General features: G+C 37.3%; 1 protein-coding gene across 2 annotated transcripts; it reads right to left on the bottom strand.

Annotated features, from left to right (window-relative positions):
* Window positions 1–401: 401 nt before the first annotated feature.
* On the bottom strand, window positions 402–18,269 carry dctn6 (dynactin subunit 6). 2 transcript variants are annotated; one of them, XM_065249661.2, is made up of 7 exons: window positions 17,985–18,269; window positions 16,735–16,799; window positions 10,955–11,060; window positions 10,797–10,858; window positions 10,659–10,706; window positions 2,707–2,849; window positions 402–2,634 (listed from the first exon to the last, which is right to left on the bottom strand). In XM_065249661.2, the coding sequence occupies exons 1-7, from the start codon at window positions 18,119–18,121 to the stop codon at window positions 2,536–2,538; spliced, it is 660 nt and encodes a 219-aa protein (XP_065105733.2). In that variant the 5' UTR covers window positions 18,122–18,269; the 3' UTR covers window positions 402–2,535. The 2 variants fall into 2 exon arrangements, with proteins under 2 accessions (XP_065105733.2, XP_065105732.2); XM_065249660.2 differs by having other exon boundaries at window positions 2,053–2,634; window positions 10,797–10,885; window positions 17,985–18,250.
* Between the last annotated feature and the right edge of the window lie 421 nt (window positions 18,270–18,690).

Genomic DNA, 18,690 nt, shown 5'->3' with positions numbered 1-18,690 from the left:
GCTCGTTCCCTACACCCCAGCTCGCTCACTACGTTCCTCTGACTCTAGTCTTCTTGTTATCCCTCGGTATCGCCTTTCTTCAATGGGGGGCAGGTCTTTCTCTACTATTGCACCCAAACTTTGGAATTCTCTTCCCCGCTCTCTCTGCAGTGTAAATAATATAACTGAATTTAAATCACTACTCAAAACACACCTGTTTTCTGAATGCTACTCTTGCTGATTTGATTACGCTGTATTTATCCCAATATCTCCCTGAATGTTATGTTATGCATCTTAATTTCTGTTTTGTATTGTTGGACTTGTCTTTGTCTCTTCTGTACTTATGTGTCCCTTATCATTGTCATTTTGTTAACATCGCATTTTTTGATGTAAAGCGTCCTTGAGCTCTGGAAAGGCGCTATATAAATAAAACTTATTATTTCCTTCATTACTGTACATCATTGCCTGCGCGCACACAAAACAGCGCACTTTAACATTTTGCGCTCAAAATTGTTTAAAATCGCTTGCATGTTAACATTTGCAAGGTCTAAAAAAACCTATGCAAAAGATAAACTTTCTATAAATAGTTTCTTATTTCTAAACGATGGGTATTTGAGCGATTCGTCTTAAAGAGACTATCATTTATGCTTGATTTTTTTCTGCTTTCCCCAAAAAATATTTTGTCTCTTTTGACAGGGTGGACCAGATGTCAATCTGAGCGGGAAACCTTGCCACTGTTATGAGAAAATAATTTAAGAAGAATTCTTCACTAAAGATTCTTACTGTCAATGAGGTGAAAATAATCCACATTAATTCGTCTGTCAATTCCTCCAGAAAACAGTATGAGGCGCACTTGAGAATTTATATTTATTTCATGTAGTACTTTAATTTTAAAAGACCAGGGGACCCTCCAATTTATATTATTGTGCTTTACGGAGGTCCGGGACCCCCCAGATCCCCTCATTTTGAACCCTGCTAACAGTGAAAATGCTTAAGAAAAACTTAGCTATATATGCTATGTTAGGCCTGATGGTCTTCATTTATAAAGTGTGCATAAGCACAATGACTAAATGTAAATGACAGTGTGTAGAGACTATGTGCATGGAAGATGTTCAAAGTATAATATTACACAGTTATTGATGTTGGCGGAGGAGACTTGATAGAGGTATATTAGTTAACTATCATGGTCTTTGGGAGGTTGAATTTCTTTAGCTGCCCCAGGAAATTCAACCTCTGATGTGCTTTTTTTAGTTTATAAAATGCTGCGTAAAAAATGCTACAGTCCTTTCTGACCTCAACTACCATCTCCACTGTTTTTACAGCATTGAGCACCAGGTTGTTCTGACTGAACCAGTTCACCAGATGTCTCATTTATAAAACTGTGCGTAGGATCCTTACTAAAAAGTCTGCGTACGCATTAAATTTAAAAAAGCATATGGTAAAAAATATTAAGACTTATAAAGGGAACATTGCTTTGTATTATAAGTCCCAGATCACATGATTAGTCTCCCACCTATAGGCAGACTAGTCCCCTTCAGAGATAAGCCCAATGAGCATGGTGTCATCTGCAACTTCACTAGTTTGACAGGTTGGTGAATGGAGGTGCAGCGGTTTGTTTACAGGAAAAAAAAAGAGGAGTGGAGAAAGAACACAGCCTTGAAGTAAACCATTGTTGATGGTCTTGGAAGCAAATAAATGTTTTCCCAAATGAATTCGGGCACATTCAGCTGGGACGGTTTGTCCTGCCGCAGGACTGGGATACATTGTAAATTGTATGGCAAATAGCAAATCTCCATTTACCTTTCCATTTATCCCATAACAGTGAGAAGTGAAGACCCACCCACATTTAGTTTGTTCCGATGCCCATACGCAATCCCTGCAGTGGCCTGGGAACAATTGGGATTAAAGCACCAGAAGCAACCTGGCCGCCATGAGATACGAACCGGCAACTTTCGGTTTGCAAGCCTTTATGTTGCTAGGTTAAAATTTTAATGCTTAAATCCCACCTCTTAGACCAATGACCCAATAAGTGGTTGTGAACTTATTTTTCTTTCTGTTGTGACTTAAAAAAAAAAAAAAAAAGATTGTTGTTTACTGAAATGTCAGCACTTTGGCAACCCCTGGTTGTAAAAAATGTGCAACATAAATAAAGCAAAAGAAAGATTTAGCAAACATACCGCTGCATTTCAATTGATGCTTTGGTGCTATTTGTAGTGTTGCATTCAATCTAACCTAACCCAATTAAAACATTTGTGAAAAGCTCAGCGGTGTTTTAATAAAACTCAAACTCAACTGTGAACATCAACATTTAAGTTGCCTATATCACATTTTCACATTTAATTGAAAAGTTTGATCAAGTTAACATTTTATTTGTCATAGGCCACTGCCAAAAACAACAAAAACATTTTGATAAGATATTTTAAAATATTTAGAATTTGTTATCAATAAGTTACAGGTCAACCTACAAAGCAAAAACAAACTTAAATGCAATAGAGAATAAGCTACAAGCAAAATCATTACATTTGTACTTTTTAGATTTCTTTGCATGTCATTTTCTCAGCTTCTGGACGGAGTGGAATTTCCTTTTACAGTTTTCTTGAGATGATGATAATTGGGTAAAATCTTCATCAGGAAATCCAACTGCAGCGTCTGAGGCTGCAAAGCAAATAAAATCATTAAAAGAGCATCTGATTAGAAGAGTTTATTTTCATCAGAAACACACGTTACCTGCGGTCTCTCGGTCTGAACACGTCTCAGACACACCGTGCCGTAGATCACAGTGTTCTCTGGTATCACTTCACATGTGTTCACTTGACAGCATGAGCCCACAATACAGCCACTGGTGAGCATCACGTTCCTGCCAACTTCAGCTAAACACACAACACAATGTCACAGTCAATGTCAAACACTATTTTATATTGAAATGCTGTCATTATGTTGATTTTATTTATGTTTTGGTTTTAAATGTTATGTTATATTTTAATATAGGTTTTCATATTGCAAAAGTGAACTTCTAGGACAAGGGAAAACACTTTAAAAAATTAACATTTACTTTTAAATATTATATTATATTGTTATTATATTTTTTACCCCAAATAGCATTAAAATCAATAGAAAATGATTTGTCTTTGTTTGGAGAAAAAAATAATAAAATAAATAAGCATACATAAAATATGTTTCACTTAAATAATTAGCAGATTATCAAAATGAATATAAAAGTAGCCTAGCCAATACAAGTTTTTTTCTTTTTGTGACGTGCTCCATAACCTATGCAGCAGAATGCACATCAAGTTTTCACATGAACAGGGTGCCCATTTAGACATTTCGGTCTCCGTCAGCTGTCTCTCAAAACACGTAACAAATATCGCACTGGAGGAGGATATATTTCTGAAGTAACAGTTAATTTATCCTCATTTATATTTGCTATCATGTAATATGCTTATGGCTTGTGCAGTTCAGCCTACATAAGCCACCTCAGCAGACTGCCTGCTTCAGGTTGAAAAACTTTCGCATTGTTTACAAACGAGGACGCATGATCTCATGTAATGGTGGATTTAACTGTTACATGCTGTACAGTGTTAAACACAGTTATTCACTTATATCCTTCATGGCAACTTTCAGTAAGGCTGCACTGCCGGATCTTTTAAGTGTGTGCTGTAATATAATTCCATATATTGTTTACATGCTTGTTTACAAAACTATCATGTACATGATAGTTTATCTGAATGTAGTGCTATCAGTGATATTTACCCATCAGTTATGTATGTAAGGGTATTTCTGTGGACAATTTATGCTAAAAGCTGTTCATAACTCTCTTACAGGTCTGCATCCCTCTCTTCAGTACAAAACTATGAAGTGGAAAAACATTTTCACACTTTTTGGACAAAGTTATATGGTAACATGAGCCACATGAAGTTTACAGCTCTGTTGTTTATCAGTTTCTTATACAAGTTAAGTTTTTGAATAGAGTTTGTTTCCAAATAAACTGAAAATGCCCCACTGACCTTCATTTCTATTTTGATTATATTGTTAACTTCTTAATAAACCACAAACAAACATGTATACATTTATTTGTCCTCACATTCTTTACTGTAGTTCCCTCTCACATTCCTGCCTCATTATGCAAGTCTTTTGTTGCTCAGCTGTCAATCAATCCTTCTCGCATACGGCCCCTCTAAACAAAACGTGTCTTACAATTTCTAAATCAATATACTGTTTTATGTGAATGAGTAGGCAGAATGATTTTCACATAATTTTAAAGAAAAAACTCTAGACTACTAGATTCTGTTTAGAAAAGTCTTGTTAAAACATGTTTAGTATGGGTTTTGTGGACTTATATCAGTGACTTAAAAATGTTGCTTTTTTAAAACCCACACATAAACATTTTTCTCTCAAAAATACAAACATGTACATACATGTAGCTCATATAATATTGTAGCAAAGTTTGTGCTTAACGCAATGTTATGAGACACTTGCCATTATTATGTTTTAAAGAGGCCCTTCCACATAAAACGTTTTTACTTGTATTTTTTGATATGTGTTAGGTCCATATGTGTTTGTGTTGTGTCGTGAATGTGAAAATTAACTTCCACCTCCTCTGTCAGCTCTAGCCACTGAAAAGAAAGAAGCGGAGAAATCAGGTCAGTTTGAAAAGCTTATCAGTGTGACGTGGAACTGATCGAGGTCATTACTATTCATGAGCTCTTCAACTTGAGACCGCGCCCACATATTACGTGTAGTTGAGTTAGTTTTCATAACAAGTTACAGCAAGGATGGCTAAACGTTAACCGTACAGTATTCGGGCCATTGTTTTTCGTCGAGAGACATCTTCCTATTAAACGAGGGAATCATAACAGTTGCTACATGTTTGGATGTTCAGAAGAACGCTGGATTTGAAGAGAGACTGCGATTAAAAAGCAATGCTCCTCTATCAATATTAGATCCGGACGTAATGGTGGCGCAGCTTATGTGAGTAAAAAGCTTTAGTACTGTGTGTCACTGTGGCGGCCGTTGTTTTCTCTTCCGAGGGACGCGAATTCATGCTGCACACTCTTTGAAAGGGTTTATGATAAAATACACGCGTGTTGTTGTGGGAGTAAAACACTTTAGTACTATGTGTTACTATCAGTTGCGGCCATTGAATGTGTTAAAAAACACATGTGTGTGTTTGTGCATTCGTTACACACGCGTCGAAGGGTTTATGTAAAAGACGTGTGTGTGTGTGTGTGTGTGTGTGTGTGTGTGTGCTGCTACACGCACATCGAAAGGGTTTACGATAAAAGACACGTGTACGTTTGTGTGTGTGTTTTTGTGCGTGGGTTTACGATAAAAGACACGCGTGTGTGTGTCAAAAGGGTTTATGATAAAATATGCGTGTGTAAGAAAGACACTGTATCTTAAGACACTCACTTAACATTAAACTGATTACACATGAGATTAAATTGAAAGTTAGTTTGAACGAAATCTGTTATCCAATCATAGCAGTGGGCGTTTACTTCCAAGTCGTCAATGCAGCCCGCCCATTAAAACGGATCATTTCTCTAACCAGCCTCAAAATCAGGGTACAAAATGGCCTATTACTTATTGCTTTTGATGTTTTTGGATGTAAAAACCATGCAAACGTCATGAGTAGACCTCAGACAACAGTCTAAAACAATAAAAACGCCAGAGGAATGGCACCTTAAAAGCAATTGAAAAAACACAAAATGTAAGAGCATGTCAGAACCTCTTGACAGTGTCCCAAAATGGTCGGACCCCAGAGGGTTAATAACAGTCTCATTGATGTCTTGATATGCTTCAGGACAGATTGTATAGCAGTGATGGCAAACATACAACAAATGTTTCACTGTTTTGTTGTGAGAGAAGATCATAAAGATCACCTACGCTTTCTATGGCACCATGATAATGACCTTAACAAGGACATTGTTTAATAAAGGATGAAGGTCCATGTGTTTGGCAACAGCCATTCCCCGGCAGTAGCAATATACTGCTTAAGACGAGCAGCAGAAAAAGGTGCACAGCAATACGGTCCAGACACCAGACACTTGGTGGAACATGAGTTCTATGTGGACGACATACCAATTTCCTTACCAACCGAAGAGGAAGTGATAGACCTACTGAAGAGCCAGTGAAACAGCCATACCTTCACAATGTAGCCTTGGTCTGAATTGGGGAAGCTGCAACTGACATATTTACCTTCAAAGTATTAGTCCATGACAAACCTTACATGCGTCTTTGTGTCCTATCCAAAATCAACAGTCTCTTGGTCTGGTGGCTCCTGTCACTATACATATACATGGATTAAAGTGAAAAAAATTCTTCTGACTGAAATTTTTTTCAGGCCAAGTCATATTCCTTTAACTAACACTCTATGTAGGCGAGACCAATAGCATTTTAAGGGGAGATTTTTTTGCCATTAATTCCATATTAAAGTCTCCTGTGGCATATATAGGTTGCTGTAGTTTGCATGGCATTTAAGAGATGAAGGCAAAACAGCTAAATAACTGACTATATAAAAAGATAACATGAATATCAACACCTTTCATGAATCTTTTATTAATTATTTATTAATTGTAAATGTATTTATTTTAGCATTTACTAATAATGTTTTAAATCAGAGTTGAAACTGTTAACATTAGTGAATGCACCATGAACAACCATCAATTAATGTAATGACCTAAACAAGAATTCATTAATGCTTATATACTCTATATTTCAAATTATTTGTTCATAATGCATTTACTAATGTGAAGAAATACAACTTTTTAATATCATATTATTCAGTACACATAAACGAATTATCCAGGGTCTGTTCTGTTCACACAACAGTTTACAGTCACAGCTATACAGTAACGTTATAAATATAAACCCTGAACGAGTAACTCGAGTTCAACTCGTGTACAATTCGCGCACAGGATCACTGTACCTTTATCAACAAAATATTATGTTACAGTAGAGGCAGCGCTGATGTGCTATTTTATGCGCAATGGTTCTGCAGTTAACTTTCTCCTAAGACCTAAATGGTCGTGTTTATATGAGGATACTTGCAAAGACGGGATTTTTGACGCTATTTGTATTTAAGGCCAATAAAGTGGCAAAAATACTCACAAGCTCAATGAAGCGAATGCGCGGCTTATGTGTTCAGCTCTGACACACAAACAGCGGATGCATTTAACGTTAGCACTGTTGTTTGTGTTTGAATGGCTTAATATATCACTTGTTTATAAACTGCGGCGCATTTTTGTGTGCAAATTTTACGTTTTTTGAGACCACACGCAAATGAAACTGCAAGAACCGACAGGTGGATGACATCAAAGTGACGCGAGAACATCAGAAGCAGTCTCCTCTTATGATTCCTGAAATCGCTCTCACGGGATATGGATGTCATCTGCCTCCTGGTTCTTGTGGCGCCACATAAAGTTTACCCACGAGTTTAATAAACCCGTTGTATCAGCAACTGGCCTGATGAGCATAGCAGTCAAAAACGGGACGCGGGTAATCACGTACGTGAGAAATCATTTACCCCCAAAATACAGGAACCCTAATCGCAAAGACACGTAAATTACCTGGCGGTTTGATTTTCTTATCCCACGAAATGAAAGGCTTGCCAATCTTCATCATTTCGCTAAGCCAAGTCAATCTCCATTGGTCTATTACACCTTTATCAACCGCCAAAACATCGGAGCCTTTCTGCATTACAAGTTTGTCCATAGCTGAAAAAAGTTTTACCTCAGCTTAACGTGATACAGTCAGAAAACCCGGAGTGGATTCTGTGCGTATGATTACAGACCGCTTAGAGTGGAGAGAGGAACGTGATCTGGCTCCACCCCAGGCTTTGATCACATCCAACTTAAAAAAAGGTGAATACACGTCGTCTTTATGAAAAATGAATTTAATAATTTTGCAATTGACGGAAATCCGTCTAGCGACGGAAAACTTTAATCCATGCATATATATATACACAACCCCAAATCAGAAAAAGTTGGGACACTGTAGAAATTGTGAGTAAAAAAAGAAATTGATTAATTTACTAATCTCATAAACTTATATTTTATTTACAATAGAATATAAATAACATATCAAATGTTGAAAGTGAGATATTTTGAAATGTCATGCCAAATATTGGCTCATTTTGGATTTCATGAGAGCTACACATTCCAAAAAAAGTTGGGACAGGTAGCAATAAGAGGCCATAAAATTTAAATGTACATATATGGAACAGCTTAAGGACTAATTTGCAACTTGACTTAGGTCAATTGGCAACATGATTGGGTATAAAAAAGCCTTTCAGAGTGGCAGTGTCTATCAGAAGTCAAGATGGGCAGAGAATCACCAATTCCCCCAAAGCTGTGGCGAAAAATAGTTCTCTGAGTTTCTCAGAGAAAAATTGCAAAGAGATTGAAGTTATCATCAACTACCGTGCATAATATCATCCAAAGATTCAGAGAATCTGAAACGATCTCTGGGCGTAAGGGTCAAGGCTGGAAAACCATACTTGATGCCCGTGATCTTCGGGCCCTTAGACTGCACTGCATCACATACAGGAATGCTACTGTAATGGAAATCATAACATGGGCTCTGGAATACTTCCTGAAAACATTGTCAGTGAACACAATCCATCGTGCCATTCGCCGTTGCCAGCTAAAACTCTATAGGTCAAACAAGAAGTCACATCTAAACATGATCCAGAAGCGCAGGTGTTTTCTCTGGGCCAAGGCTCATTTAAAACGGACTTTGGCAAAGTGGAAAACTGATCTGTGGTCAGACGAATCAAAATTTGAAGGTCTTTTTGGAAAACTGGGACGCCATTTCATCCGGACTAAAGAGGACAATGACAACCCAAGTTGTTATTAGCGCTCATTTCAAACCTGCATCTCTGATGGTTTGGGATTGCATGACTGCGTGTGGCATGAGCAGCTTACACATCTGGAAAGGCACCATCAATGCTGAAAGGTTTATTCCAGTTCTAAAACAACATATGCCCTCATGCCGACCTCGTCTCTTTTAGGGAAGACCTTGCATTTTCCAACATGACAATGCCAGACCACATACTGCATCAATTACAACGTCAAGACTCCATAGAAGAAGGATCCGAGTACTGAAACGGACAGCCTGCAGTCCAGATGTGTCACCCACAGAAAATATTTGGCACATCATAAAAAGGAAGATGTGACAAAGAAGACCTAAGACAGTTGAGCAACTAGAAGCCTGTTTTAGACAAGAATGTGACAACATTTCCATTCCTAAACATTGGTCCTCCTCCAGCTGTTCCTTATATGTACATTAAAATTTTATGGCCTCTTATTGCTACCTGTCCCAACTTTTTTTGGAATGTGTGGCTCTCATAAATTCCGAAATGAGCCAATATTTAGCATGACATTTCAAAATGTCTCACTTTCTACATTTGATATGTTATCTATATTCTATTGTGAATAAAATATAAGTTTATGAGATTTGTAAATTATTCCATTCCTTTTTTACTCACAATTTCTACAGTGTCCCAACTTTTTCTGATTTGGGGTTGTATATATATATATATCCCTAAAGTATAAGTAAAGTTTTACTTTTTATAAAAAAAATGCAAATAACCTATTCATTACTCTGCCTTAAGAAACTTGCAACAACGCTTAGGCAGCACTGTATGTTGAACAGCGGACACGCACATGCATGGACAGTCAAACGCAAGCAAAGGGAGAGGGACGGCGGCAAGATTGATAGGAGATGACAGAGAAAAAAAGTGCTCAACAAAGCGATCTAACAAAAAGCTTATTGTTAATAAACATCTCATTTCTCCTTTAATATAAGCAAGTTTATATTAAGTTTAAAAAGTTTCATCCTACCTTCATTTGTTCTCTTTTTATCACCTCTCAAATATTGGTAGGTTTCTTCAAAAATACACACTTTTGAGCAAAAAAGCTGAGATAATAGCATTTTTGTTTAGGACTTCAGGGTTCAGAGCGATAATCAACCCCTTAGGTCAAACAGTTCAAACTATGTGTATGTTTTGTTTCGTTTTTATAAGTTAGGTAAGAGTGCCATCTGGTGGATAATAGCGGAAATATGGATTGCCGGATGATCTACTCATTGGCGATAAAGCGTTTTCTCTTACTAAAATAAAGGTACATGACCCTAAAAAGTAGTCATGTAGTCAACAGTATGTTTTATATTTTATATATTTGTAACCTAACCATCATAAAGAATGTTAATCCAGTTTTAATTTGATATATGAACTGGGGGTCCTTGGTCCTCCTCTCTATCCATTACGGGGTCCTTGGACTGAAAAAGGTTAAAGACCTCTGGTCTAAAGTATGGAAGTACTTCAGATTATCACAGCAGTAGCAGCTTGATGAATGAACATCTGAAGAGAAAACATACTGGGGATATTCAAGATGATAAGCTGATAAATTTTAAAATCCGCTGTTCTTTTTAAAGTAAAACTTATTAATTTTAAGTTTCAGTCAGTCAGTCATATAATGCAAGTGGATGGTAACAAAATCATGCAAAATGCATATTAATTGGCAGTGTTTATGTGCTCAGTGGAAGTTTTTGATGCATTTTCCTCCATCTTTTCACACTCTACCCTTCTAGATTATCACCGTTTAATAAGCCTCTTTTTGGAACCCCTGGTGTGAAGAACACCGATGAAACACTTCATGAGACTTTAAGGAACCAGTTCTCACCTTTTGATTCAATTACGTTGTTGTCCCCAATTTTCAATGCCTGAGACACTAAATAAAAAAATAAATGACACATTTAAGTTGCATTTGGCAGAAATAAGCTTCATGTTGTTCTAGGGGTCTGAGAAAATGGAGACGTACCAGAGCCAACTTCAAAGACATTATTGATACCAATGGTCATGGGTTTGGGTTCCACAGTATCGCTGTCGGGCAGGATGTTTTCAGGATAGCTGCACATAAGCGTTTGTTTATTTCATATACACATGAAACAGAGACACAATAGACTTAACTTTCCTTACCTATTGATGATCAATGCCTGCTCCTCGATTAGATTTCCTTCTCCAATCACAATGGGTCCAGCCTCCGCTATGATGCGAGCTTTCGGGTGAACGACAGTTCTTGCTCCTGAAATGTTAAAATAATATGAGGTTGTGGTTTTGTCATGATACTGATGAAAATTATTAAATAGTGTGTTATTGTGTAAACATAGTCATACACTGTAAGCCCTAATGTTTTACTTAATCAAGTAATCATGATGAAACTACTTAAAATTCTGGTTTTTGGAACTATAAATTAACTTACATGCCCAATAAACTTAAATTAAATTGCAATTATCAAAATATACTACAAATAAATTACAAAAAGCTGCGATGAATACCAAATGTGACCACTGCATTTAACCCATCCCAGTGAGAAATCTGCTACATGAAATGACATGCAGTGGAGTGACTATATTCACAATATAGCACTTAAAACATCTGAAAGTTACTACACAATAAAAACAATAAGGACATTATATACTTAACGAGCAGTTTGTGATATACATATACAGTTGGTTAGCCAGGCCAAATATAGGGCTGTAACGATTAATCGTGCAAATGCGCGTTTTCTCAATGAATGAATTTAAAATGAAATATAGCTGCAAGCAGCGATGGCGGGCCCTCGCACGTTTTTTACCGCTACACGGTGCCTCCGAGAAAACGATGCACGGTGGGCAAGGGCCTCAAGTGGGTAAATATCAGTGGGCTATTTAATGTTGTTACTGACCCATTTGGGGACTGTGGCTAAAAGAAACCCCACATTTTAGACAAACGGGGGCGCTAGTCAGCCACTAAATAGACACGCCTTTATCTGACCTTTTTGTCAACACTTAACAGCCGACAACTCTCATGTGTGTGCCAAATTTAAAGTTAATCTAAGCCCGCCAAGAGCCTTAAATAAACCTGAAATAAAAGTAAAGTTTGACGCGTTGCCATGGGAACAGCGTTCGGTGTGTCAAAAATTCCTTAGCAATTTAGCGTCTACAATGTCTCAGCATCATGTTGACCACTTCCGGAGTCAATCGCATGAATATTCTAGAAGGAGTATTTAAAAGTTCACTGCATGCAACTGTAAGTCTTAAATATGCCTTTAAAATGAAAGTAAAGTTTGACGTGTTGCCATGAGAACAGCGTTCAAGATGTCAAAAATTCCTTAGCAATTTAGCGTCTACAATGTCTCAGCATTATGTTGACAACTTCTGGAGTCAATCGCATGAATATTCTAGAAGGAGTATTTAAAAGTTCACTGCATGCAACTGTAAAGGCCCTATTTTTACGATCTAAGCGCATTGTGTAAAGCGCACTGCGCAACATCTAAATGGGCGTGTCCGAATCCACTTTTGCTAATTTAATGACGGGAAAAATGTTTTTTGCGCCGAGCGCATGGTCGAAAAGGGTAGGTCCTATTGTAATGGGAGTATTTTGGGCGTAACGTGCAGTAAACCAATGAGAGTCACAGCTCTCATCCCATTTAAAATCCAGTTGCGCTGGCGTTATGTCTAATCCCTATTTAGATGACGGACTTTGTAAACTGAAAAACTAAGCGGAGGAAGAAGATCCCCAGTTTAAGATTAATGTTAAATAATTGTGTTGTTTTTCACTTGTATTGAAATTGTTATTTTTTTATTAAAACCTTTAAAACCCGTTTTCTTTTAGTCATGGAAGTAAAAAGCAGGCTTGTAATTGCTTTAAATGTATGGCTATCAAATATCATAAAAAAAATAATTTACAAGTATGTAAGAAAAGGTTTGTACTCTGAAAATAATTTATTTGTAACAAACAGGAGATAAAGAATTTACAAACGGCTCTCCTCACGTTTCAGCACTTTGGACAGCGGTTTTTTTTTTAGCAAAGAGTTTTTTTAAGCATTACTTAAAAATGTTTCTCATCTCACCATATCCACAGGTACAGAGTAATCATATACAATAAATCCGTGAGGTAACATTAAAAAAAAACATTTAAAAACAGACGCATTTGTTCAAAGCAAAGCATTTATTTACTTACCAGGCTGCAGGTGAAGCAGCTCTTTGTGCCTTCTAATGTCTCATAATTAGTCCTCATTTATGTCCAAGAGACTCAATAATAATCTTTTACATTCAATCCTTTAATCTTTCATATTTAAAAGCATTTTTGTGCTGCTGCGCATTCATGTACCTTGTGATAAGCAAACCCACGTTGTCCTCCCGTGTATAGGCGCATTTTACTAATGCGCTCTTTAAATAACATAAAACGCATTGCGCCATTGACTTTAGACCAGGTTTTTGTTGGTCAATGGCGTAGTCTATTTTAGTTGCCTCAAAATAGCAACGCGCCAACAATGCGCCTGAACACTCCTCGTTTTCAGACCAGAACGCCCATGGGCGCAAATGCATTTGCTATTTAAACAACGCGGCGCTAAACGTGAAAATTAGGGTGGAAACTAGCGAAAGACACTTGCGTCGCGCATTGCGCTGCATTGCGCCGGGTGTAAGATAGAGCCCTAAGTCTTAAATATGCCTTTAAAATGAAAGTAAAGTTTGATGTGTTGCCATGGGAACAGCGTTCAAGATATCAAAAATCCCTTCGCAATTTATCATCTACAATGTCTCGGCATCATGTTGACAACTTCTGGAGTCAATCGCATGAATATTCTAGGAGGAGTATTTAAAAGTTCACTGCATGCAACTGTAAGTCTTAAATATGCCTTTAAAATGAAAGTTTGACGCGTTGCCATGGGAACAGCGTTTAAGATATCAAAAATCCCTTCGCAATTTATCATCATCTATGTCTCGGCATCATGTTGACCACTTCTCATGTCAATCGCATGAAAATCCTAGAAGGAGTATTTAAAAGTTAACTGCATGCAACTGAAAGCCTTAAAGTGACACCATGTAATTTTTCAACCTTCATAATTAATTTTCAAGACCCTTGTGATAGTACTTCGACTTTAAATAGGTTGAATGACATGTCTACCATACCCTGACGGGATCTGTATCACTTTTACTCGTATTTTAAAACTTAGGGTTTCTGGTAGTAACAAGAGCACAAAAAAAACTACAAAATTCGACTGCTTTACGGCATACGTCACTTCCTCCACACAATTTGTTTTTAACGTGAATTTTGCTGGAGGCTACTTAAAGAGTGTAGAGAGCAACTCCTATTGTGTGACTCTGTGGCACTGTGTTAATGTCATGGACATATGACACGGGCGACCCGGGTTTGATTCCCCTTTAAGGCAATTTTTTTATATAAACTCTTGATTCATACATAAATGCGATCTTCTTTATAAATGACGGCGATTATCTTGCATATAGTTCCCTGTATTCAGATGCTGTGTTCATGTATTTACCTTTCTTTTACGGTGTCTATGGTATTTACATTACAATCCAGGATGCTATAGCAGTCAAACTTGCTCAAACTCACACAGTGTAAAACCAAACCCTATTCATTCCCCAATCAGATCCGAGCGTTTCTCTCTTCCTCATTTGCTGCGTTCTGCTGTCAATCGCGTGACGTATTACAAAGCGGCAGACTTTAGGTCTGCTTGGATCACATCGGTTTACTTGGATTTGGAGCGACAATTTTCACACAAAAGAGAGGAAAAACGAGCGCCATTGCGGAAAATCCTGGTGGCGAGGGAGAGAGAGACGATGCAACAATATTTGTTTCGAAAAAAGCAAGGAAATACTTCTGGTCGTTTCTTAATTGGAAGGCTGCAGCCTCCGGAGGTCAAATATGCAGGCTGCATACGTCATCAAGCCTGGTTTATTAAGGTAAACTGAACATTACATTCGCAAGTCATAAGCATACTTCAACAATTTACGATTAACTAAGTATAATAGTCAACTTTATAATTGTTAATATTGTGAAATAAGACAGTCTTGATGACGTATGCAGCTTAGAAATACGACATCCGGAGGCTGCAACCTTCAGATTGAGAAATGGCTTCTGCCACGAGTTCCTCATCAGAAAGTTGTAACATGACTGCGTTTCTCCCTGTTGTCTCAAAATGTTGATCGTTTAGCGTTTTAAATGTTTAGTTTTTAGTTTGGTTTTAAGGTTGGCCAGTTCCTTTCCATTGCGACAGTGCTGAGGCGCTTGTGGCCTCTAGGGGCGCTAGGCGTGAAAAATACATGTCTAGCACCCCCTAGTGGCCAAAAAGTTTCATGGTGTGCCTTTAAATATGCCTTTAAAATTAAAGTAAAGTTTGACGCGTTGCCATAGGAACAGCGTTCAAGATATCAAAAATCCCTTCGCAATTTATCATCTACTATGCCTTGGCATCATGTTGACCACTTTTGGTGTCAATTGCATGATTTTTCTAGAAGGAGTATTTAAAAGAACATTGCATGGAACTGTCAAAAAAATCCAGCTTTGTGACTGACAAACTTCCTGGCGCCTGGTGGTGGCGCTATACCCGGGAGTCACAATAGGCACATCGATGCAATCGGAATCTTCAGACGAACAAACACCCTGCATGGCATCACAATAAGACATTTTTTGCCTTAGATATTAGACACTTCCTGTTTCTCTGAATTTGCCATAACTTTGTCGCCTCGCCATGGCAGAACCATTTTAGATTTGCAATTTAGCAAGTACAATGTCTCGGTATCATGATCACCACGTTTGGTGTCATTCGCATGAATCCCCTAGGAGGAGGATTTAAAAGTTTACCGCATGCATTTTTGAAACAATACAAAATAGCCGACTTCCTGTTGGGCGGGGCTAAAATGTTAGAGGGCGAAAGTTGTTCGGGTCGATGAGATCTATATGCGTACCAACTTTCTTACACGTGTGTACATGTCTGTTGTAGAAATATCCATATTTAAAAATGTATTAATGAAAATAAATACCTTCCGGTAGCGCCGCCATCTTAGTCGCGTCCGCATTCAGGATGAGTGCTTACGCAGCCTACGGAGGCTACTCTACTGCTGCTCTGTGCCCCCGCCCTCCAAATTTGTCATACGTCACTAAGAAAAGTGCGTACACTACGCTAATACTCTCTCCTGAATGCGGACGCGACTAAAATGGCGGCGCTACCGGAAGGTATTTATTTTCGTTAATAAAGTTTTAAATATGGATATTTCTACAACAACACCGTGCGGATTACCCTCAGAAGACCTTTGTTTATCATCCTGGAGCCGTTTGGATTTAATTTGTGAAGGATGGACGCACTTTTTTGGACTTGAAGGTCGTGGACTATGGGTGGACCCCGTAACATTACATTTAATCAACTGAAAGATCTAAAACATTTTATAAAATATCCGAAAATGTGTTTGTTTGAAATACGATGGAAATATGCAACTCGAACAGCTTGGGGGTGAGTAAATCATGGGTTTAATATCATTTTTGGCCGAACTATCCCTTTAAGAGAAAATCGTTTTGTTGACTTTTGCAAAATTTTATCGATAATAAACATTTCCATAAGATGTCGGTAAACTTTTTGATGCGCTAAACCTTATTTTAAAAAGGCCTGGTGTAAAAACATGATGTAATTGTGCATGAACACATAAGTAAACTAATTTAATTTATTGCTAGTTTTCATTCACTCAAGTATCTTACTTCAATGGTTTATTCTGTCATCAGAGACTGACTGCAGCAACATGTGTTCTGTAAGTCTGAATGAGATATTACATGTGTGAACAAACTGAATTTAAGAAAGCTTTGGGTCCTTTACTTTCCCCCTATTAGAAAGTATTTTGTCCAGAATTATGTGTATAGTTAAGCTCTAAGGACTAAAAAGTGAAGTAAGTTCAAGAAGGACGTGAAGCCTCATTTACCGATTGTGACATCTCCTCTGATTTCACTCTCCACACACACCACAGCACCTGCTGCGATCTTCACACTGAAATAAAACAACAACAACAACACACATCAACAAACACTGTTACTGATGAATTTAAAGTAACAAGATGAGTCAGGATAAAGTAACAATGAGTACATTTACATGTACACCAATAATGTGATTTTTTTCCAAAAATCAGAGTAAGGACTTAAAAACCTCTCTTTTGAAAGAGACGAGCGACAAAGTAGCTTACAATGTGAATGTACCTTAACAGGCATACCGTCTACACAATCTCGACACACTAAACCGGCTACACAATCACGACATACGTAACCGTGCCGTTATCATCTTTACGCAGAAGAAAAAAAGGTAAAACACTCAGGAAGATCTCAAGCCTGTGTACCACCACAGCTTTATAAGACGATTTAACATTACATACAACTGACAGTACATTCAATCTATACATTTTTCAGTATGTTTTCTAGAAATCAAACCCATAACTTTTGTGATGCTAATGCAATGATTTACCGACTGAGCTAGAAAATTTGTTTTAACTAGACATGGGACAGAATTAGATTTTGGTGGTATGATAACCTTATGCAAAAATACCACGGCTTAATTAACGGTGTTGTGGTATTGCAACACTTAAATGTGTTGTTTTTAAATGTCTGCGTAATGTGCGTATACAAACAACAACTTTTTAACTGGATACTATACATTTTATTTTGGTTTGTTTTGTAATATATTAAGTGTAAACATCAAATCAATTACATTTTCCTGGACAGGGCTTATCCTAGTCCCAGACTAAAATTCATGTTTGCTTTAATTTAAAAACATCTACTAAAGTATCTAACATATATCAGTGACATTAACCGCCGGGTAACCGGACCATGTATATTTAACACACTGGTTTATCAATTTTAACAGTTTATTAACCCTAATAGAAAAGAGAAACACATTTTAACTCAACAAACAACATCCGGCATAAATTAACACTTAACATTCAGCAACCGATCTTAAAAAACAAACATAAGATGAACATAGCATTGTATATAAACACCCGGCAGCTATCATGTGGATTATTTCTAACACATAAAGCCCAGCGTGTTGTGGGTGTGACCGTATGAAGATGCATTCTGGAGCAATGAAAATGTGTTGTATAATCAACGCTCTTACAACGATATATTCTGAGTTGTTTTCAAATATATCTGGATGAATGAGAGGTTTTAGATGTGATGATTTTACCTTTTCTGTCCGCTTTGTTTTGTACTCGTATCCGCCATGTTATCCCGAGCGATGACGTCATAACTCATGAGCGATTGATGATGCCTGATCATCATCCTTCTTCTTCTTCTTCTTAAATTTTTATTGGCGGTTGTCATTCAACATGATGCATTACCGCTACCAACTGTTGGGTATATGTGGAGCGTCAATGCGGATTAGACGTTTAACGTTATATATATTATTTTACAGTTGAGAAAGAAAGTAAACTTTCCATTGTGTTTCTCATTACTATATGCTGGACAATCTAACAAAACATGTTATACAAGCTGTGTCCCAATTCAAAGGCTGCGACCTTCTAAGGACGTATTTTAAGACCGATTGCATGTTTCACTTTGGCTTTGGTTACATAAAGTTCTTCTTCTTCTTCTAATGACTTTTTATGGCGGATGGCAAACCAACTTATGGTGCATTTACCGCCACCAACTGGACTGGAGTGTGAAGCACTGGTAGGCATATGACATTCGCATAAAAGTATTTAAAAAATAATAATAATAATAATAATAATAATAATATTAAAGGTTAAAATCAAATACTCCTATTTTTTTTACATATTTTATAATAGAACCATATATACTACTTTATTTTTCTTGTTCTTTCAAAAGATTTATCAAATTGAATACTTCAACACCCATATTCTTAACTTCATTAATGAGTTTTAACCTTTCAT

This window comes from Paramisgurnus dabryanus, chromosome 2 (assembly GCF_030506205.2).
Source record: "Paramisgurnus dabryanus chromosome 2, PD_genome_1.1, whole genome shotgun sequence".
Classification (NCBI taxonomy): domain Eukaryota; kingdom Metazoa; phylum Chordata; class Actinopteri; order Cypriniformes; family Cobitidae; genus Paramisgurnus; species Paramisgurnus dabryanus.
This window is presented reverse-complemented; position numbering and strand designations above follow the sequence as displayed.